This window comes from Sturnus vulgaris, chromosome 4 (genome assembly GCF_052056855.1).
Source record: "Sturnus vulgaris isolate bStuVul1 chromosome 4, bStuVul1.hap1, whole genome shotgun sequence".
NCBI classification, from domain to species: domain Eukaryota; kingdom Metazoa; phylum Chordata; class Aves; order Passeriformes; family Sturnidae; genus Sturnus; species Sturnus vulgaris.
In genome coordinates, this window is record NC_142246.1 from 18,361,950 (window position 1) to 18,389,168 (window position 27,219).

Below are 27,219 nucleotides of genomic sequence, written 5' to 3' on the forward strand. Positions count from 1 at the left end.
AGATAAAAAAATGCACAGATATTTCAATTAAAAAAAAAATAAGAAGTGTATTGACATCTTTTTTAGTGACAACTTGACTTATTCCACTACTGAATTTCAGTTTAAAATCAAAATTCTGTGGAGTCCCTTCTCTGCACACAAAATTCTCATTACTGTAAGGGGATCTATGCCTTTGTATCAGAATAGTCTTTTTAATAATCAGTTGCAATTGCAGAATATTGCAGTACTTAGCCACTATGGAATATTCACTTACTTGTCTCTCTATACTGCTTTTTCTGAAAAGTTCCAGGATTGTTTTTGTAGCTTAAGAAATAACCTACAAAAGGAAGGGGAAGTTAAAAGAAATAATAATTTAATAGTTTAAGTTTGCTTATAGAAGAAACGCACAAGGAATGGTTGAAATCCACCAATATTTACTCATTACTGTTTCTTCTGATTCCTGCTGAACATTAGCATCCAAGGGAAAAATAGGCAAGATACTGTCCCAAAAGTGCTCCATCCTAATTTTTTTGATGCAGTAACAAAACAATGATCCTTCTTTCTTTCTTACTTCTTTTGTTGTCATCTTTCTGTCCCACATGTCAATTTTCTAATCCAAGAGCAACTCATTAGGTACTGTCTACCTCTCTGTTCTTTTCCCATTCTTCCAAATAGACTGTATTTTCTGGACTTCTTGAGCCATTCATTCAGCTCCACATTGTCGTTCATATTCATCATTTCTTGTCTATACCAAGCAGCTCTATTCTAGAGAATGCCTTAGCTTTTCCTATATTCAAAGACTGAATATTTTGTGAATATGTAAGTTAAGTGCCTTGACCATGAACTGAAATCCCTTTTCATTCAGTGGGAATCCTGCTGCATGCTCTAGTAGGTGTTAGCTATGACTTTGTTTGCCACTGAGGTATTGATTTTGCATTTATATAAGATGTATTGCCAAGTCTGAGGATTTTATTTTGTCTTGTTTAGTAAAACCCATCTTGTATGTACCAAAACTACTTTTTAATATTTTGTATGTCAGTTTTTCTAAAGTTCTGCAGAGAGTGTAGGAGTGGGGATTTTTGCCCTCTTCATGCAGGAATAAAGGATCATAGAAACATCTCTGTTAGAGCTCTGCAAGTTAAACAAAAATTTGGCAAGCTGGTCTATTCGGTATTTAAGCAAAAAGGCAAGGAAAGAAAAATCGATTAGATAGATATTTAATTCTAAGCCTCATCCTTCTAAGTCTTATCAGAGCAAATATTGTGAATATCAAATTCAGTGAGATATAGAAAAGCGAGCTGTTTCATAGACACTTCAGAAAAATTAGAGGATGTGGATTTGGAAACTTCCGAGCAACAGTCAAACAAACGCCAGGGTAATGTCGAGATAATAACACAGAAATTTCTCCCAACTCTCTCTCTCTGTTTTGTGAAAGACGTTTTGGGTATGAGGGTACAGTTAATCACACACCCTTGATGAGGACCACTTTTACCAGATTACAATAGCTAAAGATATATGTCTTTCAAGTTTATAGATTTAAGTAGGGAACAAGATAATCTGTTTTATGAGTACTGTATTCAGCATGAGGCCCTTGTGACAGAGTAGCCTAAAGCTTCACAACAGTGACCCAAATAAGCCAACCTTTCAGTAGAGTACTTGTTTTATGTCAATATGAAGGTAAACCAATATCTTTCAAGGTCTTTATCCTCTAGGGTAAATATACCAATAATGAGAAAACATGACAGTACACTCTGGAATGGAAAATTCTGACCCCACAGTTATTTGTGAAGATATTCATGTGGCTAATATGAAAAGAAGGGAGACAAAAAAAAGCCAGAATGAGTGTCATTCTCGTATTTGAACTGAGATACCTCTCATAGTTAAACCAGGAGTATTTTGTGGCTTTAAATGGCTATTTGTTCTGCATAATGCCAGCTTAGTAGCTACAGCTAGCCTCGATGTAGGCATGTGTGCTATAGTGTGTGATATAGTCACTAAGTGCTATTTTATGACAGAATATAGTACAGCCTTGCTTTAATACCAATTGCTTTGTTTCCCAAGGAATTACTTAAAAATTGTGCTGTAGAAAACAGATCTTTTCAGTATTTTCCTATTAGCTAATGCTTACAGTATGGTAAGCCAATTTTTAAAGTTAAAAATAAAGGTATTTGATAGAAGTGTTAGACTACATCAACTCTTTACCTGCTTTGTTTCTTACAGTTTTAGCAGAGCAAGATAGTGCTGCAGCTCAGCAGTATGTTCGTCAGGGATGTCCAACAGCACTCCGAGCTGATCTGTGGGCCCTTATTCTTAACATTTCTAATCAGCCAGAGGTAAGTAGCAAAGGGAGAGTAAGATATGAAGACTAGGTGAGAACACAGAAGTGCAAGCACATATCTTGTAGTGATAGTTTTTTCCAAAATAGAAATGCTCTACTGAGTTGTCACAGAAACTGATACATTATTTTAAAAGCTGTGTGCTGTGGTGAAGTCTTTGCCACTCTTCCTAATTTTTAATAGATACGTGAGTATAATATTGTAGAACAAATTATTCAGTTGATCTGACTGTCTCCTATATGGTGCTGACTTTTTTAGAAGGGGGTAATAAAAAAGATCTGAGAAGACTGAACCTCGCATATCTTTGCTAAGTTTTATGAAAAGATGTGTTAGATCATTTTCCTGGTTGTTTGACCCGGTCATCATATGCATTTACATATCTTATAAATTGCTTTATGTATTATGGCATATACTCTGCCTATCTACAATCAAAAAGACTTAGAGAACAGCTAGTAAGTTGTGGGTTGTTTCCATGTTCCCTTGTATAGCAGCAGTTTTTCAGTTTACCTTCTATTTGATGCAAGTGCTCAACAATGATAGTTTTTGCAGTATCTAAAGCCAGGCCATAGTTATTATATTTAATACACCTTAAAAAGTTAAATCCTTCTTTAAGGTCTTTGCATAACTGGGGAGACTTTGATGTGAGGCTTTTAGATGTACATAATAATTTACCTTGTGATAATTTTTTACACACTTAGCAAATTATATTGGTCAGCTATAGATGAAAAAAGAAAAAGAAACTATGTACACATACATTATTCTGAGACTGAGTGGAGCAGAAATTTTCCTTTAGGAGGCATTCTGCTGTATCCAGAGCCTTGAGACTAAACTGAGTAGATTGTGTGTAGGGAATTAGTGGTGGTACAATACTTGGTGATTATGCTGAAAGAACTCTAGAAAGATGAGGGGAAGTGGTTAGAAAATGGTACTGATAACACTGAGACAAAGTAGTAAGGGCAAATAAAGTGATGCAGACTGGGAAATTAGTCTACTACTTTGTAATTGTTGAAATAAAGGATTGAAAAACAGTGAAATACAAAATTCACCCTCAGTCCCAAAAAAACCAGAAATTATCAAGTTGGGACAAGATATACTATGTTGGAGAAAATAATTTAAGCTGTGAGGTAAGTCCGTGTAAATATTTTTCTGTCAAGCAAAACTAAAACTGTTCTTCTAATGTAGCAGGTGTCATAACCTTCTGTCTTCTTTTCCAAGACTGTTTTTGTATAGCATTTTTTATCCTGTGTTCTAAGTTAAAGTTGTTTCATGGACTTTGAGTACATGCATTTAAAAGATCCATTTTCTGAGTGAGACTTAGCAGACTGCCCATGGATCAGTTGAATAGCATGTAGCTTACCACAACTATGTTACAAGCTGAATAGCCACGGTTCAGTTTAAGCATTGCATTTACTAATGTTTCTTACACAGAAGTAAGCTGTGACTTCTGCCAAAATGCTAACACCCTGAGATGTTCTTCTTGCATAGACTGAATACATGGCTTTATTTTTTGTAAAGTATAGCAAAACAGTTTCCGTATACATGTAGCTGTTTTATGATCTGCTGAATTTCACATAGACTTTAAGGATTTATCTAACACTTCTTTTCTCTACCTCTTGTGAATAGTTTCTCTGCTGGAGTTGAGTTGTCTGCTTGAAGACATTTCTTGCAGTAATATTTCTGATTTGCAATTTAGGCTCTATTACATTTATAGCTGTATGAATCTCTAAATTGCATGAACTGTGAATTTACTTTCTTTAATGTGAAACATTATGATGGTTTGGTATGGGCAGCATTGTGTGTGCTAGCATCCAATATTGTTGTTTGGAAAATTTTATTTGGTAAAGCTCAGCCTCTGTATAAAGCTAATATACAGCCAAGCAAGGGATGATACTAACAATCTAGCATTGTAATCATAAAAATGATAAACTGTGAGCTCGGTATGCAGGATTATTTATAAATGTATAAACACATTACCTGACAATGAATTGTTTTTCAGTTTTCATTTGTAATGGTACACTTTAGAGGTGTACCATTGTGTTAAAAGAACCTTTTTAAGGTTGCGAAGACAAACATTTGAAGGTGAACAGTGTCACAGTTAATATTGTCTGTGTAAACAGTCCAATTTGCTGTATATATATTTTAATCATATGATCTTGAATCACAGAATCACAGTTATTTCCTGTGGGATATCTGTCTCATTGCACAAAATGGATGGCACACACTTACTGAGAATTTTTTCCTTCTGTTCATAGTGTTACACAATTTTTTATTCCCCGCATGCTACTGAAACAGTGCTTAGGAAAGAAATGTGTTCATTATCTCTCAGGCTTTTTCTTCCCCTCTGCTTTTTTTCTTTTTTTTGTGTGTTAATAGGTGTAAAATCTTAATTCTGAAAATTCCAGCATGCAAAAATCAGTAATGCTTTACTTTGCTGTAGATTTTACTGAATGTAGTTTCCAAGGTTTAAAAACGTAATGAATAGGTGAGGTGATAAGTTCATAATGGATCATTATGTACATCTGCCTCATCAGAAGGGGTTTTTATATTAGGATCAGTAGCCAGAAGTTCCCACTGTACCATTCAAACAGCAGAAAACCGAGTTACAGTAGCAGACTGTTGTCGTCTTTGGCTGGAGAAGGATGTACTTTACAAGTAGATTTCACAGATCTCTGGTAAAAGGAGAATAAGCTTTGGACCCCCTTCAAGTATTTACCTGGAGGGTCTTCCTTTAACTCTGTTTTCTCTTTATGTAATCTGATTAGGTTTTTGTTTTGTCCTTGTTTTGAGATTCGATCTTTGCATTTGAGAGGCAAATGCAAGAGGCAAATGCAATAGTGCAATCACATGGCAAGGGGAATTAAAAATGGGTCATGACCTGCCAACAGTTCATCAGTGAGAGTGTAGCTCTAGTGCCAGGGATTTCATGACAGGACTCAGGTGGACTGACTGTGCCAGCACAGAGGCTGCTGAGTAATCCAAACCTTTATTTCAGAGAAGGTGAATATCCAGATTCTGCTTGAAGTAGCTTTTCTGGGTTCTGCTGAAAGATACTGTTTTCTCTTGCCCATGAGCTCCTTTCAGAGCTCCCTTATGCTCTCAAGTGGATATAATATGAATGTTTTGGGTGAAATTTTGGGATGTGGCTCTGTAAGGTCAATCCTGAAGTGTAATTTATTTCAATTTGGGAAGATAAGTATATTTGGAGATGTGGTATAAAAGTATATAATTTTCAGAAAAGCTGCAGTCTATATAAAAAAGCAAAATATTTTTGAAAGGGAAAATGTTTACAAATCAATATTACGTGAAGATTTGGCAGACAAAGAAGAAATGTTGAATCAGATGAAAATGGTAAGATTTTTGTTTTATAACTGAAAACATTTTAAATAACATAAGAAATGTGACACATTTTTGGACACTCCTGAAACTTGCCAGTAGCAGAATTTCTCATCTGGAGAAAGAAATGCAGCCAATAAATAGTAAAAGAAGAACTTGAATCTTTTTTAAAGGCTGAGTGAGGCTCTTAAAATATTCCTCACTGTCAAAGTGAGAGACTGATCACCAGAGTCTTGTGTCTTGAAAGTAAGTCTTGTTTATGATTCAGATCTAAGGAATAAATTTATTAATATAGCATCAATCACAAGCCTCTTGTGTTACTAAGAGACATGGGCAAGATCTCTTGTAGCCAAGCTGTGGCTGAAAATCTGCCATGATTCCCCAGGCCAGCTTCATTTTGCATCATAGCAATCACAATTTAAGAGAGTGCATGGTAAGTAATGAGTTAAAACCTTTATTCCTAGAATGGTTATAATTGTGTTAGCTTTGCAAGTATTTTTTTAATAATTTCTGATTTCTTTCCTAAACTCTTTTTTTGCATGAGTTCTATTTCAAATGAACAGATTGTCCTTCTGGTCTTAGAATCATAGAATGGTTTGCTTTGGAAGGTACCTTAAAGATCATCTTGTTCCAACCCCTGACCATGGGTTTGGGTTTTGGTTTGTGGTTTCTTTGGTTTTAGTTGTTTTTTTTTTTTTTTTTTTTTTTTTTTTAATATTAGCTTCTTATGTTTTAATATAGAAAGTCATTGGAGATGGCAAAAAAATGTTACTCATTTGGCAGTGTGACACTTGATTAGACTACAGTATTGATGCCTTAAAATGATTACTTGGGTATTCAAGTAGTTTTTTGTAGCTTTGAAGAACAGAATGCTATGTTTGTACTGCAGATACTTTGCATTTAGTAAATATGTCTGATAATTCCTAAAGAAATAGTGTAATATTTATACCTCCCCTTTTTTATTGCTCAAAAGGAAAATTTAAATATTTTCCCTGTGGGAGGCATCAGTATGTATTAAATTCAGCTTTTGTCCTCATTTCAACTAATAGTTGCAATAATAGTTTCTGTGTACTATTCACCATTATCTCTCTCTCAAGATTTCATCTTACTCCCCACTTGTTCTTCAAATCCTTACTCTGCGCTTGTATTTATCAAAGAAATCAGCAGTAAATCTCTGAAGTTGGAATATGCAAATATTTGTGTGGTGTCCATATAGATACTTCGAAATCAAAACAATTTTGTGAGGTGGGAAGGATCTTTGGGATGGCTTACTTAATATATCAATTAGTTCAAATCAATCAGAAATTGTTATCCAGTTGTAGGTGTAATGGCAGAGAGATATTTAGGGATTTGGGAGTTACAGGATGACAGTGCGATATTTAATTCTATTCTTCCTTTGCAAGCTCTTTCTAAGAAGGAAGGGATAGAATAAGTAAAAGCAGAGAAGTTTGTTCTGATTCTTCCCCATTGTTTCTCCTGTGTATATGGTCTATAGACATTTAGGAAATAATTGGAATTTAAAAACAGGTTATATTTTTTGTACTCTTCAACTGTTTTTTTTAATATATATTTATCATATCATCTTTGCACAAATTTAAACTGTTCACAGGTTCATACTAATTTAATGTTGAATATTTGCAGCAACTCACTAATGCTTAAATATAAGACAGAACCTGTTGGTGGAGAGGTGCATGAAAACAGAGGGTAACAAAGAAATAATAATTTTGAGCATTGAAAAGATTTTAGGTGTGTGGAGAACTTGGAAGATACGAGTCTTTGGTTTGAACTTGTCCATTCTCATTTTACTACTTATCTGAAGGCGAAGTAATTTTATAATGTCTCAAATCTAAATTCTTAGGGCTTAAACTAGAACAAACCATGATAGATGCTTCATAAATATGCAGTGCTTTTTCCAGTTGAATACATGCTTTTTTATTCAGTTGCTGAAAATTAATTTTTTTGCTTGAAATATAAATTCAAGTCATGTCTCAGACAGATGATGATAATATTCTTAATTTTAGGACATCTTGTACTACGAACAGCTTAAGTCAAATGTGATTCAACACGACCTTTTAGTGGACAGCCTGATTTACAAAGTAAGTAAGTCACTAAACAGTGAATGATTTTTGTGCTCATCACACTAGTATCTTGTTGTTGGTTTTTTTTAACAAAGAAAATACTAGATGGCTTGGTTTTGAGGAGTGTAAAAATAATTAGTATGTACTTATTATTGTGAACTTATTCCATGTACCTGTGTTATCTCTCATGTAAGACATTTGGGCTGAACTGTTAAGTCATAAAGGAATGGTATCTTCATTTGAAGGAGTAACTGGATTTGTGAGAAGGAACCAACAGGGTATGACTGCTTCCATTTCAAGTTTCAACTCTGAATACTTAATCATCAAGTTAATATAGCGTTTTTAAATTTTAAAATGCAGATTCTAAGCTTAACTGTAGTTTTTTGAATGAAAATGAACTTGTTTTCTATCACCATGTTAAGTTTAGTCTCCATGGAAGTCTGAAGAAAGGTCTTTTGGCTTCAAACTCTTGTATTTTTTATTACAGGATGTAAAGCTGACAGCAAGCAACGATGACTACTATTTTGTATTTGAGGATTATTTATATCAGGTATGTAACTATTTTTTTGTTAGAAAACCTAGGAGGTATACTTCTGTGGGATTATGTCATCTTTGGAGAGAGAACTGCCTTTGTAGGGCAAGGTACAGTGGGACATACATCTGTTTGCTGCATATACTTTCCTTTCTAAATAGCAAACTTGGACACTTAAACAGATTAAGCAGGGCCAACTTCTAAAACTCCTGCTATGAAGGACCATACACAATGTCTTTTCAGTGTACTAAGCTGGAAAATGTGAAGTCAGCCATATTTTTTCCCCCTTTCCAGCTTTGCAGTAAATAAGCCCCAACAATTAAAAGCTGTTGTGTACAGAGAAATTAAAGACTTGAGAAGTATATTCAGGGTTTCATTTTAAAAAACCCCTTGCTTTACAGTGACCTGTTGCAATAAGCATATTGACATATTTTTAAATTAAAGACATTGATTCTGAATAAGGTAGTGACAGGTATGGTTACTTGTAGGATTGCTCCCATCACAAAGCTGTTTCTAGCAATCAGGAATCCAGCTAATTTATAAAGAATTATCTTTGTTGGTGCTTATCAAATACCCACAATTAGAAGGAGATTACATCTATGAATTTCCTAATGTGTAGTTGATTGCCGTGTCAACATAACTGTCATGCAGTAAACCTAACATTTCCACAGCACTTTTGATTTCATTAGTCATATCTGTTATTTTAGACTTGCTTATTTTTTTTGTTTAGAGCTATGTGAAACGAAATAATTTCTTTTTTGATGGTAATACATAAAACTGCTAGTAATTTAACTGGGCAAGGAACTGTCCCTAATGCTGCTTAGTCCATATAGATATAAAAATATGCAGTTTAAGCATACTATTCAAGCATGTCTGCATATAATTCTGCATTTAAACATTAATAGTTAAAACTAAAACCTCATATAATTGTGACCTTTTTTATTTAAAAATAGGCACAATATTAAGATCTGTATCTGAATTTGTTTCAGAATTAAAATTTCCTCACAACCCACATCACCTACCCAGGTGCCACTTCAGAATAGGTATAAGGCCCTAGATCCAGAGTGTCAGCCAGATGACATAGAAGGAAATGATCTGCCCAGTGAGCCTCCCAATTCTGCTTTATCTCTCAGATAGATCACCACCACTAGCATTAAAAAGAAGGGTAGTCTTCGTAGGTACCTCCCTTCTGAGGGGAACAAAGGGCCCCATAGGTCTGCTGCCTCCCTGGGGCCGAGTCCAGGATATTACTGAGAGACTCCCCGGGCTGATTCAGCCCTCTGATTATTACCCACTGCTGATACTCCAGGCTGGCACTGATGAGATTGAAAAGAGGAGTGTCAGGGCAATCAAAAGGGACTTTAATGCACTGAGACACGTGGTTGATAGGGCAGGAGCACAGGCAGTGTTCTGCTCAGTCCCTTTGATGGCAGAGAAAAACGGTGAAAGGAATAGGAGAGCCCACATTATCAACAAGAGGCTCAAGGGTTGGTGTCATCAGCAGAATTTTGGGTTCTTTGATCATGGGGCAACTTTTATGGCACCTGGCCTGCTAGAACTGGATGGGCTCCATCTCTCTGTTGAAGGCAGAAGTATTTTAGCTTATGAACTGGCAGAACTCATTGAGAGGGCTTTAAGCTAGGTTTGAAGGGGGAAGGGGAGCTCTCTGGAAGCAGACCCGCGGGTGGTAAGCCTGAGTTAGGGGTGAAAGCATTAGCCCAGCTGAGGTGCATGTATGCCAATGCACGCAGCATGGGTAATAAACAAGAAGAGCTGGAAGTCATTGTGCAACAGCAAAGCTATGGTGTAGTCACTTGTAGGCTTGGACAGGAGCACTCTTTGCTGGGTTAAGAACTGGCTGGATGGCTGGGCCCAGGGAGTGGTAGGGAATGGTCCCAGCTGGTGGCCAGTCCCCAGTGGTGTCCCTCAGGGGTCTGTGCTGGGGCCAGTCCTGTTCAATATTTTTATTGATGACATGGATGAGGGTATTGAATCTTTCATTAGTAAATTTGCAATGACACTAAGCTGGGAGTGTGTGTCGATCTGTTGGAAGGTAGGAGGGCTCTGCAGAGAGACCTGGAAGGTTGGATGGATGGGCAGAGTCCAGTAGGATGAAGTTTAGTAAGTCTGAGTGCTGAGTCCTGCATTTTGGCCACAATAATCCCCTGTAACATTAGAGGCTGGGGGCTGTGTGGCTGGACAGTGCCCAGGCAGAAAGGGACCTGGGAATACTGATCGACAGCCGACTGAACATGAGCCAGCAGTGTGCCCTGGTGGCCAAGAAAGCCAATGGCATCCTGGCCTGTGTCAGGAATAGTGTGGCCAGCAGGACCATGGAGGTCATTCTTCCCCTGTACTCAGCACTGGTGAGGTCACACCTTGAGTGCTGTGTCCAGTTCTGGCCCCTCAGTTTAGGAAGGACGTTGAGATGCTGGAGTGCATCCAGAGGAGGGCAACAAGGCTGGGGCAGGGCTTGGAACACAAACCCTATGAGGAACAACTGAGGGAGCTGGGAGTGTTCAGCCTGGAGAACTGGAGGCTCAGAGGTGACCTTATCACTCTTTCCTGAAAGGTGGCTGTAGTCAGGTGGGGTTTGTCTCTTTCACCAGGCAGCAGCTGACAGAACCAGAGGACACAGTCTTAAGCTGAACCAAGGGAAATATAAATTGGATATTAAGAAAAAAGTGTTTTATGGAAAGAGTGATAAAGTACTGGAATGGTCTGCCCAGGGAGATGGTGGAGACACCATCCCTGGATGTGTTTGAAAAAAGATTGGATGTGGCACTTGGTGCCATGGTTTAGTTAAGGTGTTAGGGCATGGGTTGGACTTGATGATCTTGAAGGTCTCTTTCAACCTGGTGATTCTGTGAAATTTGCAAACTGTCTGAATAATGTCAACTCACATATTTATATGTAAGATTGTTTTTTAATTTAATGGTCAAAGATGATCTTCATTGTTGTTACACTATGTCTTCATCTTGGGATGTGAAAAATCTGTTTCCTATTTCTTTTTAATTCATTATGTAGACTACCGTGCCATTAATTAGTCATTAACTGACACCTGCAGTAGACACAGGGTTATAAACTGTGAAGAACTATGAACTAATATATGATGCAATCTTTTGTTTTAAGACCATCAGAAATAGATTTTGTTCATCATTCTCAATATATAACCCAGTTGAATGTTTTCCATTTTTTAGTATCTGTTGACTAAAAGAATAGCTGCAGAATGAAAATCATAAAAAACACTAAACTGTCTTTAGTAGTTTGAAGAAGACTCACCAAAAATCTTTGAAAAATTATATGGCTAGTTTTACTGCAGGTCTTTGAAGCAGAGAATATCTCAAACTTCTAATTATTTATTGCTCTAGTTTTGATTGCTATTTTGTAGTATTCTTCAGACTCTGCTCTAGAAAAAGGTTATCCATTTTCCTTGATAATTTCCTCTTCCAACCTAATTTGCAAGTGCTTTACTGCCAAATTATTTTGTTCTATAGCCCCTGGAAAGATTTTGTAATATGAGTCACGGTGATATGGGACATTATTTATTGATTTAATATGATAAATGGAATTAAATATTGGCTAAATAAGATAGATAATGAAATGTTAGTTTAAACCAGATACATTATTTCTGGGTTTGCACTGGGTTTATGGCATTTTTACATGACTAGTTACTGCCTCTTAAGTTTTCCTGGTCATTGAGCAGAGGATATTTTGTTGCATTATTGGTACCTCTTTAGTAGCGTACAATTGTTTTCAGGAAAAACGCTGTGAAATGACGTCATTTATTTCCTTTAATATCTTTGCTTTCTTTTACACAAATTTTACTTATTTTTATTAGTTCTTCATAACTATTGAAATAAAATACGGGTACTTTTAATAAAGTAATTTCTTTTTGATAAAAGCTTTAGCTTTGGGTTTTTTTTCTTTCCCTCCATGATTTGAATTCAGTGGTTTTCTTTTCAGCTGGATTATAAATATCCAATAATTTGGTTAATATTTCTGTACTTGAAAAGGGGTTTGTGCCATTGCTTTCTTTAGCACTATCATTTTGTTAATGAGAAAAATAACACATGGATTAGTAAATTCTTAAGTTCTTTATTTTGGGCCAGAAGTTCAATTTAAATACTTTAGTCTTACATCCTTCAGAATGAATACATGCAAAGAACCTTGCCCGGAGGTTTTTGGGTATAGTAATAACTTAGATTTGAGCTAGAGTCTATTGCTTATAAAGATGCAGAGTCTTCATTTAAAGACTTCCAGATACTGGTACTGGACACTGTATTCCTAAAAAAGAAGGCCTCAAATAAAGGTTACATTCTTTCCGGTATGAGAGAACATAGTTTATGTCCTGTTCAGATTAGTTTCTCTTTCGTTCACCTCAGTTAACATACACATAGAATTACATTTGCCTGTGTATTGTTATTGTCAGTGATATTTTGGCAGCTATGAACATGATTGTGTATTGCACAAAAATAATATTTAGCTTAAACTGTTTGAGATAAACTATTATTCGTTTTTGAAAGATGTTTGTATTTGAGAAATAGTTCTGAAGTTCAAAAAAGAAAAGTCTCAAAATATGACTTGCTTTCCATAAAAAAAAAGTGAAGCAATAATACTCAGATGTGTCATTTTGTGTGTCTCCTTTTGGCAAATGCTGATATGTGGAAGGTGCTTGCACCAATTAGTGGGAAGGGAAAATCCATTCAATTTTATTCACTATGAACTATGTAGTGAAATATTTCCTCCTTTTACACCTTGACTACAGTTAAAATAAACTCTTAAATCTTCAAGAGCAGAGTGTCCTGGGTTCAGCTAGGGTAGAGTTAATTTCTTCTCAGTAGCTGTTCCAGTGCTGTGTTTTGGATTGGGAATAAGAATGATGTTGATAACACACTGATATTTTGGGGCATTGCTAAGCTGTGTTTATCCTAAGTTAAGGACTTTTTCCTTGTCTCATGCTCTGCCAGTGAGGAGGTACACAAAAGAAACAGGGAGAGAGCATAGCCAGGACTGATCAAAGGGATATTCCACACCACAGAACATCATGCCCAGTATATAAACCGGGGGGAGTTACCTGGAATTGAGTGGCCAAGCTGGGTTTGGGAAGGGTCTGACATTAGTCTTTTACTATCATTATTAGTATAATTTGCCATTATTCACTTGCTAACTAAACTGTTCTTATCTCAGCCTACAAGTTTTACTTTGATTCTCCTCCCCATTCCACCGAGGGGGGGGGGGGGGGAGAGAGAGAAGGAGAAGGAGAAGGAGAAGGAGAAGGAGAAGGAGAAGGAGAAGGAGAAGGAGAAGGAGAAGGAGAGGGAGGGGGTTGAGCGAGCGTCTGAGTGATGCTGTTTCCAGCTGGGCTTACACCCCAGCACAGGGATTCAGGTGTGCCAGTCAGCTGTGAGCTGAAGTCTGCCTTATGTCTGCCCTCTTGTGTTCATTCTTCATAGTGCAGCTTTTCTGTGTGAAAACATGAAGATTTTAAAGTACAATACTAATCACTGCATTTTTTATAACTCCAGATAGGATGAGATTCCTTTTGGTTTTTTTTCTACTAATGCTTTTATTGCTTAATTTTATACTCAGTTGCTGTAAATACTGATTTTTTCATTTATGTGAACAATAAACCCCAAATATACTTTAGACTATAAGATGTGCATTTCTGAACATCAGGATACAAGGTGTGCATTATAATCTATTTTTTGACAGGGCTGAATTGCATGCAAACATTTTGTAAAGATCCTGGGAATGAAAAGCAAATGTAAGTTCTTCCAGAGCTGCACACATCTGAGAGTATAAATGTTTCATTTGCTTATTCACTTACTAGAACATCCCCAGGTCATGAGTAGAAAAAATGTCTAAAAGATGTAAAAGCACCCACGTACACCGAGTTTCTAATGTTCTGACAGAAGAGGATAAACACCTGCCAAGAGAGAAGGAGGAGGGTTGAAGAATGTGGATATAAAACTGATAACAAATAAAGGTGAATGTAAAATTATAGCAAGTTCAAAGTGAGCCTGGAAATTAGAGCAGGAAAATAAACTAAGGTGGTGAAGAGCTTTCAACCTTATTGGCTCTTAAATAGCATCTAATAGGTGCTAATTAAGACAAGTCCTTAAATTTGTTTGACGTTGCTTTGATCCAGTTAATCAGCTGATTTTCTTTTCTGCAGGTGTTACTGTGTTTTTCCCGAGATACATCTGTACTGGAGCACTTTACTTACAGTAGTGCCACCCCACCCAAATCATACATACGAGGTAAAAAAAGTTGTTTTTAAAAAGATCATGTAGATTTTTGCTGACTGATGCACTAATACAGTGTGTGAATTTGCTTTGTGTTCATTACACCTAGTAGACTACACTTTAAAGAATGTTAATAAAAATGTATCCAGCTGACTTCTGCACAGATTCAATCATGACAGTTTAGAAGCTGATCACAGACTGTAATGTTGTTCTTTTACTCCAGCTTTCTGTGTATAATTCTGCAGTATTTTACCAGAAGAAATGAACCGCAACTATGACAATATGGTAAAATCATGACAATATTTGTCTTCATCACAGCTAGACATTTAAATAGACAATATTCTGCAACTCCAATAAATTTAGGAACTGGAAGTTGTTATAGGATGTTTTCTTTGCAAAGCAGTGAATTTTGCAAATATTTGTAGACAGCAGCAGAACATGTTGCTAAAGAATTGCGGGCTCTGTTCAAAAGTGTAGGAGAGTAGAGCTTTACCAAGCATACTGAGCAGCAAATTTTTTTAAAAAGTATGGCATCTTCCAGAGTATTAGCCTATTTTTGGATGTATTTTGACTTGAGGTTTCTTTATTTTTCTTAACAATCTTTAGATTTCTTGATTCAGTCCACTTGCCTTCTCTGCCAGCTTCTCATGCCATTCTTCTGGATGTTTCCATGCATCTTAGAACCTCACCTGCCTTGATTTTACCTAGAGGTTCCTAATTTTGCCTTCTTTCTTGAGTCATCCAGTAATCCAGTCACGTTTTTTTCCTATGTGCCATCATCTTCTACATTCCCTTTTATTTCCTTGGTCCTGGTGCCTGTGTATTTAGCCAAATATGATCCCTCAGTACTTTTTTGCACAGGACCTCTGCTGACAGTTTTCATCTTGCTGCTTCTTATGTTGCTATAAGTTTGTTTTCTAATTTTTTAAATTCCTTTTTATTGCTTTTTTTACTGTCTTCCACTGAATTATGGATTTTTCTTTACCTACTGCTTGAAATAAGCAAAGGGCTCACCTGAGAGCAGAACAGCTATGGAGAACATGCTGCATATTCCTAGACAAATCTGGGGAATGATGTTGCTGATACCTAAATTTGTGGCGTGTAAATCCAAAAGGCTTGTATGCCCTATTTTTAGTTGATTTTCCAAGAGATGTGCTTTATGCTAAAAATACTCACCCTCCCAGATTATAATTCTTGGCTGCACAACAAGCAAACTATTGAAAGGAAAAGGAGAAAATAATTTTTAGTTTAATGAAACAACTCATTTGTAAAATTGGAAAATACTGGATCTTTCATGGGGTAGTGGGCAGGAGTTTTGTAGGTTAATTTTTATTTTTTTTTAGTCAGTTCATGCTGTAGAAAAATATCAGAGTCCAGATTCCATTGAACCCGACAAAAGTTCCATGTGCTAAATTCTATTGTGAAGAGTAAATAGAGTACACAGGATATTTTATAAATTCTCAGGTACTTAATTAAATTTTTAGTTGAAAGTTCTCATTTTAGAACTAAAATAATTGCAAGTTTTAAATAGTTGTAATTATGTTTAATAACACCTTTATATTTCTAAATAAAAAGTTAAATTTTATTAATGGATTTTGGATTATTAGTTTCTATAGTTAAAAAATGGTTTAATAATATAATGTGTTCATTTTACAGGGAAGATAAAAAAGTTATATGATCAGTGATTTCCTTCACTTTATTAAGTCTTTTGTATCCAGCAGATTACTTAAATATTTGTTTATCAGAACATCCATCTTCTTCTATTGCAGACCTAATGAAGCCTTGAATATTTTTTATCTGTGGTTGTATCTGTTTAAAAGCCTATGCTGTCCCTAGGTTAGTCTGCCCTTATTCCCTCCTAGAGTTTTACTGTCTTCAAGGTCTGCAGCAAACACCTTTAGAGCTCCTAGGACACAGTCAAATAGAATCTCAATGGAACAGCATTGCTGATATTTTCCTCCTCTTTTTTGTTGTTTGTCATCCTCCTTTATTGGTGCTGCATTTCAGTTTTATATCTCACATGGTACCTGTCCCACTGCATTGTTTGCCACATTTTAGACAATGTCAGATGGTCAATAGTGTAATTATTTATGATTTTTGTAATTGTAACTTAAAATTGCTTTTTAATTTGAACGATTTAAATCTTTACACCTTTTTACAGCTTAATGACATTTTCTTTGTGTTTTGATGGTTCACAGGAAAACTCGGAGTGGAAGAATATGCTGTTTTCTATCCTCCAAATGGTATGAATTATACTATTGCCTCCTCTAGTGGTGGTTTGGAAAGATTTTTTTTTCCGAATATACATGATATTTTCTTTTTCTATTACAAGTTATGTTTTCCTGTTACTCGGTGAAATTCATTAATTTAAAGGAGTAAGCTGGATGGAAGCTACTCCAAACCTACATTCAGCCTGATGTTAGTGATCACAAACAGAGTTTGTCCATGTGTGTGGGAAAGAGAAGGAAAACAACCTGTGGTGCAGAAGCTTGTATTCAGACTTGTATCAGCACTTAGAGGATTTGAATAATAAATGCTGAAACTGGCTCACCTCCCAGCTTTTAACTACTTAACAAACCACACCCTAAAGTCTTCTCCTTTCAAAATGTGTGTTGACACAGATCTATGTAATTTTAATATCATTGCTGTTGTTATAACTACAGTTATTAAAATTGTTTTTTTCAGTTCTTACCTTGACCATTTCAATCCCTTATTGAAATCCTTTCAAGGATTCAAGGGAATCCTTTCCCTCCATTTGAGTTTCAAGTTCAAGCTCTTTCTTCTTGCTTTCAAGGCCTTGCATCACCAAACTTAAGTCTGTCTCTGGCCTTGTCTTCTATGTCTTCTGCATTTCAGTGGAGTCAGTTGCAGTACATACTTTTGTTTCACCTTTTTTCTATTTGCCTCTGCAATTCTTGCAGCTTTGTAGCCATGAAGCATTGGTCTTATGATATTTTGCCAGAGCAGCTACCTCTTACCAGTCTTACATAAAATCTAGTGAATGGAAGCTAAGATCAGCTGAGAAGGAGGAGCAAGCTGTCATGCTATAACTGCCAACTACTGTAAATGTTTTGTCTGAGTACTACATGAATTACTAGAGGTCTTGGCCTTCTTTTTTTCCTACTCCATTCTTGTCAGTGCATGACATTTATGGGTTGTCATTTATCTGAAATTAGGTTCTGATATCAGCAAAGCTTCTGTGTAACAACTTCATGGAAACTGAGCTCTACTTGGCTTTCTAGGAACTGTAGCTTGTGTTTAAGCATGTGATTGGTTGTACTGACATAGGTGATACTGTACTTAAGTATGTACAAGATGGGGATCTATGCAGGTGCAATAACAAGGAAATACTTTATTTCTGACGTAGGCAGAATACAATTTGAGTGAGGGGGAATAATATTTTTTGCATGCATAATTATTAAAGAACAAAAAAAGAAATATTTTTGTTTTGCAGGTGTAATTCCTTTTCATGGCTTTTCTATGTATGGTGAGTGTGACTCTCATAAACTAAAACCTCAAGATTGCTTTTCCTCATATTGTAGTTTAAAGCTATATATACTTTTCTGCATCTTTTAAACTTGTGTATGTGCTTTTATGTTTTTATGTGTATGAAGATCGTTGAATATAATTTTTTTAATTTCAGGCTGTTTTATTTACTTATATTACAGCTTGCTGCCATGTGAGAATTCCTTCTTTGAGTGCTAATAGCTGAGCTAAGCTATGCAGCTTAATGTATATGACTAGAGGGATAAAGTTTACCAACAAAGTGCTCTGTCCTTGGGTTTCTCTTCTGGGTATGCCAAGCTGCCCATAAAAAAAGTTCTTAAAAACATGAATAATGTGAAAGGCCTGTTGCTCTCTACATTTACCTACAAGAGGTGTTAAAAGAGCATTTTATAATATAATGGTTGCTAATTTACTGCACAGAGGAAAGCACAAATACCAGCAAGATTTTTAGGGAAAAATCTGCTTGAGTTAGAGACAATATTGAAGCTGTTGCAGATGTGAGATTAGATATTTTGGCTTTTCATTTTTTTTCTTTTGGTTTATCAAAGGTGTTTGTAGCATCACAGCAAGCAGATTCTTAAAATGCTATGTTTTGCTAATAATAAAATTTAATGATCACACGCAATCATTAAAATCATGGAATTGAACTATGAAATGCAAATTTGAACCTGAGTAGAGGATCTGAAGTCTTTAGAGTAATGAACCCTTAAATTACAAACTCTTCCTTAAGGACTCACTTAGAGGCATTCACTTGTTCTGTGTGAACTGCTTTTCACAATTTTTGGATTTGACTCTGCCCTTGAGAACAGTGTCTCCCAAACTCAGGTGTGAGTTTTCCTCCCTCCCTCCTGTCCTCACTCTTCGCACAGGCTCAGAATATGCTGACTCTTGAGAAGGAGGAAGGGTGAGAAGCAAAGCAGCAGAAACATGGTAATGTAGCTCAAGGCTGTGGGGTACAAAGCAGAGCATCCTCTGTATTCCATGCTGTGCTGCTATATGAGGAAGTGTCTGGGTCCTTATGAAAATCCTATACCCTTTTTCCTGTTTGCATACATGCACTGTCAGGGTGCCAGCTGTCAGAGGCTGTTCATTACCCTCCTGGCCTTTATGTACATGTGCACACTGACAAGTTTTCCACCTCCATCTTGGAGCATTAAAAATGTGAACACAGGTTCACGTTTGCTTTTCTTACCCCTACAGAAATATGTGTTTCTCTGAACATCTCACCCTACTTTAGCACCCTACCTCTCATACACAGATAGCATTTTTGTTAGCAAGCCACCTTCTCTGATATTTAGATATGAAAATAAATTCACACATGCATATAATTCATCTGTATATATATATTAAAAAATGTACATACATCTATGTGTGTATGTGTACATACATATGCAGGTAAATACATCCATATCCCTAGCTTAGTGTAAATAAAATGGAGGGGACGGTGAATCTGGAGATCGAAACTATGAGTGTGTTAAAATGTAAGCTGTCAGCTAAAATAAATGTACCTATAAAATGAAGCAGTCAGCATGATGACTGGACAGATCAAAGGCTGTTCACAAAAAGGTATGACAACTGTCTGTGAGAATGCATTGAGTGAATGGACTGTCAGTCTTAAGGAATAATGGTTATGTTTGAGCAGCACATGCATATAACAGAATTACCTATATGCCACACTTTTATGAAACAAGCAAATTTCGGAGCTGCAGCTACTATTTTACAAATGTAATCAATTATTATTTTGAATTAGGTGGACTAGAAGACTTCTAAACAGTAAAGTACCAAATGTCTAAGGTTTACAGATCTTGTAAGAAATAAACATGTCTCTATGAGTTTGTCAAGCTTAGTGATGTTATTGTGGCAACCAAAAGCTGTTCTTTCAATGTTTTCATTTCCACAATATCCGTCTTCAAGCAGTCTTACAAATAGGACATCAATTTGGAGCTGGTCACTTGCCCCATGGCAAACTGAAAGTTACAGACAGTTGAATCAAAAACTTGTGCTGTTTTCATTTTCCTACGCTCCAGGGGTGCTCTCGTTACAGCACATTTCTTATGGTTCGGAAGCCAGCACTGTAGAAAGAAGGTTCTAATTGGTTTAGCTTCTTGAAATATGTAGGAATAATATTTAGAGTGTATCATACTCCCTTTTCTGATTTTTTACATTAAATGATAGACTGTGATTGAATAGTTCTTTCTCAGTAGTTGGTTTAGTACTGTTTTTGTAAATTATGGTACTATAAATTACATGCCTTTTCCTCATACTTCATGTTCTTAATCATGGAACTCTTTTAGCAGTTTACAATGTTGAGTCAATTAATTCTTTTATCCTTTCAGTTGCTCCACTTTGTTTTCTGTACCATGAACCTTCCAAATTGTATCAGATATTCCGTGAGATGTATGTGCGTTTTTTCTTCAGACTCCATTCCATCTCTTCTCATCCCTCTGTAAGTTCATTAGGAATTAAATCCACTCACTTGATATCCTGTTTTCTACAGAACAATAATATACAGTAGCATAGTTTTCTGTGTGATTGAAATGTATCCTTTTAAATACAATAAAATATTTCAGGCAAGCATGGGAAAATTATTTGGTAATTCCAGTCTGGGTATTGTTGTTTTCTACATCATTGTTAGTCTTCGCTGTCATGTACCTTATTAAAATAGTAAGTTCTCATTTTATGAAAGAATGGGGATTTTCATAGGAGTCATGTTTTTTAATCTAATGCATTTTTCCATTCAAAGAGTCACACAAATTCGCTTTCATTAAAGATATGTAAATGGACTCTGAAATATTGTCTGGGGTAAAGGGACTAAAATATGTGTATAGAGATATTGTTTCAGTGATACCAAGTTCGTGTCTGTTTCTTTAACTGTAGTATCTTGGTATGACAGCACATATTTTTAGTACTACTAGATAAGTTTAAATAATGTGTCTGTGACCAGGATCAGCTGTCTTGAATGTGCAAGAGTTGTAAAAATTGGCTTGTCTTCTATTTGTGAGGAATAAAACAGAGAAAATATTTCTATTTTCCTTCAAAAAGAAGAGTTATATTGCTTTTTGAGAATATTTCCTGGTTAAAAGAAAATCCTTTCCTTGGTATACCGTTTCAAGGCTTTGTATTGTGCTTTCCATCTTTAATAGCAGAGAAAGAAGTCACACAAGTCTGTTAATTTCCGTGGTAATTTTTGAAACAATTTTTAAAATGTGTTTATGTTTAACTATTTTTATAGTTATCCTTATTGCTGTTTGGTTTTGCTATCAGAGAGATACCTTTTCTCACATCCTTTATTTTTTAGTGCAACTGAGGTCTGTTTCATCAAAGTGGAAACATTTCAAGTAGGTTACACTGTAATAATCCATTAGTTACTTCAGCCCTGACATACAAACACCATAAGTAACTCAGACTTGAAAGGGACTCTCAGAACGTATTATATTGCTAATACATGCAGGGAATTGCAGGTGCAAGGCTTTAGTGACTGAAGGTCACTAAGTTAGAATTGCTTGTGCCTTTCTCACCTGAGTTGAATATTATATCATAATAGTGTTCTATTGCTTGAATTAAAAATTCATGCACACTTACATGCTGATACTGTTTTCTCAAATTTGTCAGGATGAGTGTTAGTATTCACAATATGGTCTTGTTTCTTTAGGGCATTGTATCATTGTGTTTGCTTTTTGAGACTCTTCTACAAACCCATCTACCCCAGCTCTTCTATCACCTCCGAGAAATTGGAGCTCAGCCGTAAGTACTTCTTTCTGACTTGCTACAAATGTTGCACATTCATTGCTCTGAAAATGCTGTTCTTTGGTATTTTAATTTAAGATCTATGGGAAATTACACAACTGTATAACCATCAGTGTACCCTTTTACCTTGAGAGTCAGATGGAGTGCTTTGTCTGACCTGCGTATCTGTGCTTTGTGCATCTCTTCTGTATGCTCTGTGAAAGAAGAATTGCTCTGTGAGAAATGCTCTATGCTGCATTATTCAGCTAAATTTCAGTAATTCATGTTGGATCTGATGGAACTAAATGATGTATTTCCTAGGGGACAGAAAACACAGAGATGTATTAGTTGCAGCAGAAGGTTCTGGAAGAGGCAAGAGAGCGAGAGTCATTCAATAGTGAGCTCAGGGCACCATGCACAACAGAACCTGAAAACCTTTTTGTCTTAATTGGTATCCATCTTAATAGCATAATAGCAGAAAGGATGAAACATTGAGGGTGATAATAGATGAAGATCACTCTAATGTGATTGTTTGATGATAATGAGAATGACATTAGTACTTTATCAAATGAAATGCTAAATAGTGTTACGATGGCTGTTGCAAATTAAAACATTGATTATTACTGCAGCAAGAGAAAATGCTTATTCTTCCCAGAAGAAAAATGCAGAAACATAGTGAAATATTTTCAATTTATAGACAATCTGATCATTTTGGGAGGCAGAAGTATAATAACTGTTGTTTGTCACTTGTTTGCAGGCTACGAATTTCATTTAAATGGATGGTACGAGCATTTTCTGGTTATTTAGCTACAGACCAGCTCTTGCTTCTGTGGGACAGAATCCTGGGATACAATTCTCTAGAAATTCTTGCTGGTAATAGAATTATTTTTACAAATTGCGTGAAGTCTGTGTGAATGTAAGGCAAATACTTGTTAGCCTCAATGTATTTTGTGATGAGAAGAAAATAGCTGCTTTTTGAATGCAGACAGCAGGTTACATACATGTCAAAGCACATGTCATCTAGAAAAATGGAATTACATGAGTATACTGCATCTTTAATAAAGAATATGTCAGGTACTTTTTTAATATAATACTCAGAAAATGCTAAGTGCTTTTTGAACAGAACATAAGATGTTCTCCCAGCTTCAGTGGTAGTGGTAAATAAATACATCACCTTTCACAAAATACAAGATTCGTGTATGGCAACTCCCTCTACCATACTTAAAGCAATTGAGAGGCCCCCTGATTTTCAAAACAATTAACCTAAGTGAAAATTTGAATTTTATATCAATATTAATTCTAACCACTACTTACCAAGTCAGAAACTTAAATATTGGACATTTTCTTTCAGTTCTGGCAGCTGCTGTGTTTGCTTTCCGAGCAGTCAACCTGATGGAGGTGACATCACTGGCTGCAGCTGAAGTAAGGATAAGTTTCACTTAGAGGAGATTGAAATAGTTTCTGATGCTTTGCCAATAAGAGTAACTTAAGCTTCACATGGCACATGGTGCATAGTGCAAATCTTTCTGTCTAAATTCTTACCTTAGATAAAAAATAAGGAAATTGTGATCATGCAGTACATAATGCTGCTCTTGTGCAGTCAATAAATAAAGCTTATTTGCTATAAAAACGCAGTGTTATAAAATTGTTTGTACAGTTGCTTATTTAAAATATATAATCTGTGTTAGTGGGATATGTTGTTTTTGAAATATTGCAGAGGTTTGTACCCTTTTCCTCAGTACATTTTAGTTTCTTCTGTTCTACAAATTACAAGAATTTTACAAGATTACTTTGTCAATGTGAATCTGAAATTTCACTGCATGTACTGCCATAGGAAATGAAGAAAATGAAGTTACTACCATTAAGATTATTATTGTTTATATCTAGTAACCTGTTAATTTTTCCTTTTTTTTCAAAAATAGAATGATGGATTTTTTTCCCAGACTTTGAGAGTTTGTGATCAATTTCTGTGGCTTTTTTAAAAACATACTTTCATGAGAAGATATTTATTATTTAAGGGATTACATTGGACTTACTTCACAAGTACTAGCCAAGCCACAGGATAAGGATTCTTAATTCCCAATTATTTTTAGAAGCAAGTTGAAATGCTAGACTTCTTATTCACCCATGATGGTGTGTATATTTGAAGTAAGGCTGAAGGCTAAAATAAAGTTACTTGGGTACTATACATTGGGTAAATGTGTTTTTTCTTTGCAATGTTAGAATGTAAAATTATGCAATATGGTAGCATAACTAACATAAAACAGTATAATTTGTTTCTAGCCATGTCCAAATCTAATTATTGGCAGTACTGTAGTCAGTATTTTAATATTTCCCTGACTTCTTAACTTACTTTAAGGAAATTTTATTCAAATGTCACGTTTAACAAGCCTTTTTGATTTTCATCCTAGGCTGTACTTGCTGACCTTTCAACCCTGAAAGTTATGCCTCTTCTCCAAATCTTCTTGTTTGCTACTGTCACTTGATCTGTTTCAACAATACTGGTACCACATTCCAGTCCTTCTGGAGAAGCTGAGCAACTATGCAATGTCTGCATAAAACCAAAATTAAATTCCATAATGTATAAAATCAATTTAGAAAGAATTACCTTAATATTTTCTAACTGGAAAAAATAACTTTGCACATGGTTGTGTGAAGTGCATGATAATGAATTTCACTGTAAAAGCAATGACTATTACTTGTACATTGAAAATGACTACTTGGGCAAGTAAATAATATGAATCACTGTCTAAAATGCATGTAATATTAAATTAAATAAAGTAAATGTGATTCATTACCTGAGTTTTGTGATGTTATTGTCAGCATTGTAAAAGCTCTTATTCTTTTAATATGAAATTACATTTTCAGGCTCACAGTTTAGAGGATATCATCTCCAATACTGTCAAGTAAGTAAATAAAGATACTTTTACTTGCAAGATTTTTTTCTTGTTTTCTAAGGAAAAGATGGGATCATACATCAGTTTTGCTATCTCTATCTTAATTATTCTTTTCACAGAAATTTTCTCCATGTTCTTTCTCATGTTAATTGCTCCTGTTTATTCTTTTCACACACAGAGATGTAGTCACGCATTCCCCATTCATCACTGGGTAGGTATAGAGCTATCTCAGGCGTCTGCTGAACTCCTCCCCAGAGTCCCATCAAAGGCATAAAATATATTCCCCTGCAGAGAAGGCCTGAGCTTAGCTTCCTTCAGAACTTGTTGGAGCCGGTTTTTGTATGAGACAAAATATTGCCCTGAGAACGATGCCAAGAGTCCTTTTGCTGTGCCCCACACCCTCTCTGGGAGAGCAGTGCTACGCCTTTGACAGTTTTCCAGCCTCTGTGATTCAACAGCTCAGGCTTCAGTGCAAGAGCCCTGCTCATGTCGTGTGATGGATTGTCACTGCAGTCAGGTTGGCATCATCTGTTAGCTGTCATACTTTTTTGTGAGGTCTTCCTCACAAAATTTCTTTGATTTGTTTAATACCAGAGTTGGAATCAATAATCTGGTTTGATTAAGTGTATCTTACCACCTGAAAAGCTCTCAGTCAAAAAATGATAATGGCTTATATAGGCACTGCATTTGCAATAGGACTTTTGTCTTTGCCTGGTTTATGAACATGTACATGCTTATGTACACGTACTCGTCATTTGCCATACTGAGTGTAAATCAGTGAAACATGAATCCTTCATACTTTCCTCAAAATCTAAGCTGTAGTCTCAGGTAGGGTATGAGCTGTATGTCTATGGATCTTGTCTGTGTCAGGATAATGTAGTAGAAACTTACTGAACTTGTAAATTTATAAGGCTAATTTAAAAAAAGGTGAAGTTGTGGAATCTGGCATCACTTCTTATATGAAGAACCAAACTGCTTTGAAGATATAATGTGTGAGAATATTTGGGGAAATTTTTTCTCTGGATAACAGAGAAAATTGATATTTTCCTTAATATTTGCAAGAAGATGTTTAAACTGTTTAACTAGAGGTTTTTCTGTGACGTTTAGTTTTTAAAAAGATGTGACAGCTTTTATCCTTTACAGCAAGTATTACTCTGTTTTGTATATGGTAAATGAAGGCATCGAAAGATTAAGTGATTTGCTAAAGATTACAGAGTAAATTCCTAAAGGAGGGGAGCAGTCTCTATTGAATTTCTGTTTGCATTTCTGGATACTCAGTTTGTATATAAACATCAAGATCTTATTTCATCTTCAGAACAACACATAATATACATCTTCCTCTAAAAATGCAGCATTTTGCAGTTTTTAAAATCCATAAATTGGGTTGCAGTTTAGAGATTATAATGTTACAAAGCAGTCACAAGGATTGTGGCTCAATAAGGTCATTACAAGGTTACCATGGTGTTTTAAAGAATTAAAAGTATTTACTAAATAGCAAGGGAGATTCCCTACAGGCCTGCTGACCCTCTAATTCCCTTTGCTTTGTGCTAGTACATGATGCAGAATCTGAACAGTACCTTAACCTTTTCCAGATTAGGATTTTTGAGCAGTATCTTTTCTTCCTTTTCGTTTTCAATAAATTTGGAAATGCTATAAGTAGGCAGAAATAGAGACTATTGGATTCTTTTGCAGCTCTGTGACTAACATAATATGATCTGTTTTTATCTCACATATCCCTTGCATCCCCACTGGCGCACTTAAATTGTTCCTGACCTGCACCAGTGTCGCTTCTGATGACTGGACAGGGAGCCTTGTGCTCTGGAGCTCATGAGGGGCCCCACACACCTTCTTGTGTACAGGAATACTGAGCATAATGCTTTAACATGAGATTAAAAGATTATCTAGATCCTCACCTTAAGTTTCAACTATACTGTTAGATTTTATATATTTTTAAATGTTTTAAATGTTTATATATTCTAAAATATTGCTTTTACTGAAGTGGTGTTGTTTTCGTGTTCCCCTCAGTTACTCATTTAGTTCCACCAAAATACTCTGTTTCAGAATCTAGCTGATATTTGTATTTCTAATCTCCTTTGTTTAAAATAATACTAATTTAATTTTTTTAATATTAAAATGACTGGTTTCTATCTTGCAGCTAGACACTTCTCTTGTATACATAGGTAGTATCAATTATTTAAGTTTTAATTCTTTAACTTTAGAGATCAGTTCAAACTTCTTGACGTCTGTAGTCTGTAGACTTCCAAATTCCTAAAACTCCTTTCTCATTTTTGCTGTTTTGAGTAATGGCCTGATGTTTTTGTAGAATCATATCTAACTTGATAATTTCATTGGTTTAAACAGGCTCAGCTTAATGTCCAATGGCTCGATTTAGTAAAATTGTTTTGGTCTGTTATTCCCTATCTGAAATCAATATAAACAGACATTTCAGTACAAGAACCAGTTGTCTTCATATTTATAGATAATGATCAGATTTTTTGCTGCTTACCTTAGGATTCTGGCTATGGTCTATCAAGGGTTTCTTGTAATGTCTAATAGACTGTTGTAAAAATGCAAAAGTAAATA

At 35.6% G+C, this 27,219-nt stretch overlaps 1 protein-coding gene across 2 annotated transcripts in view; it reads left to right on the plus strand.

Moving 5' to 3' along the window:
- The window catches only part of TBC1D19 (TBC1 domain family member 19), a 49,213-nt gene extending 24,677 nt beyond the window's left edge, over nt 1-24,536 (plus strand). For both annotated transcript variants that reach the window (XM_014891511.2, XM_088163239.1), the window contains exons 11-21: nt 2,200-2,312; nt 7,670-7,744; nt 8,214-8,276; nt 14,437-14,521; nt 16,705-16,749; nt 17,961-17,993; nt 20,350-20,459; nt 21,666-21,757; nt 22,497-22,612; nt 23,091-23,161; nt 24,151-24,536. In XM_014891511.2, coding sequence (XP_014746997.1) covers nt 2,200-2,312; nt 7,670-7,744; nt 8,214-8,276; nt 14,437-14,521; nt 16,705-16,749; nt 17,961-17,993; nt 20,350-20,459; nt 21,666-21,757; nt 22,497-22,612; nt 23,091-23,161; nt 24,151-24,225 — 878 coding nt within the window. In that variant the 3' untranslated portion in view covers nt 24,226-24,536. The remainder of the gene's footprint in view (nt 1-2,199; nt 2,313-7,669; nt 7,745-8,213; nt 8,277-14,436; nt 14,522-16,704; nt 16,750-17,960; nt 17,994-20,349; nt 20,460-21,665; nt 21,758-22,496; nt 22,613-23,090; nt 23,162-24,150) is intronic.
- The last annotated feature ends 2,683 nt before the right edge of the window (nt 24,537-27,219 follow it).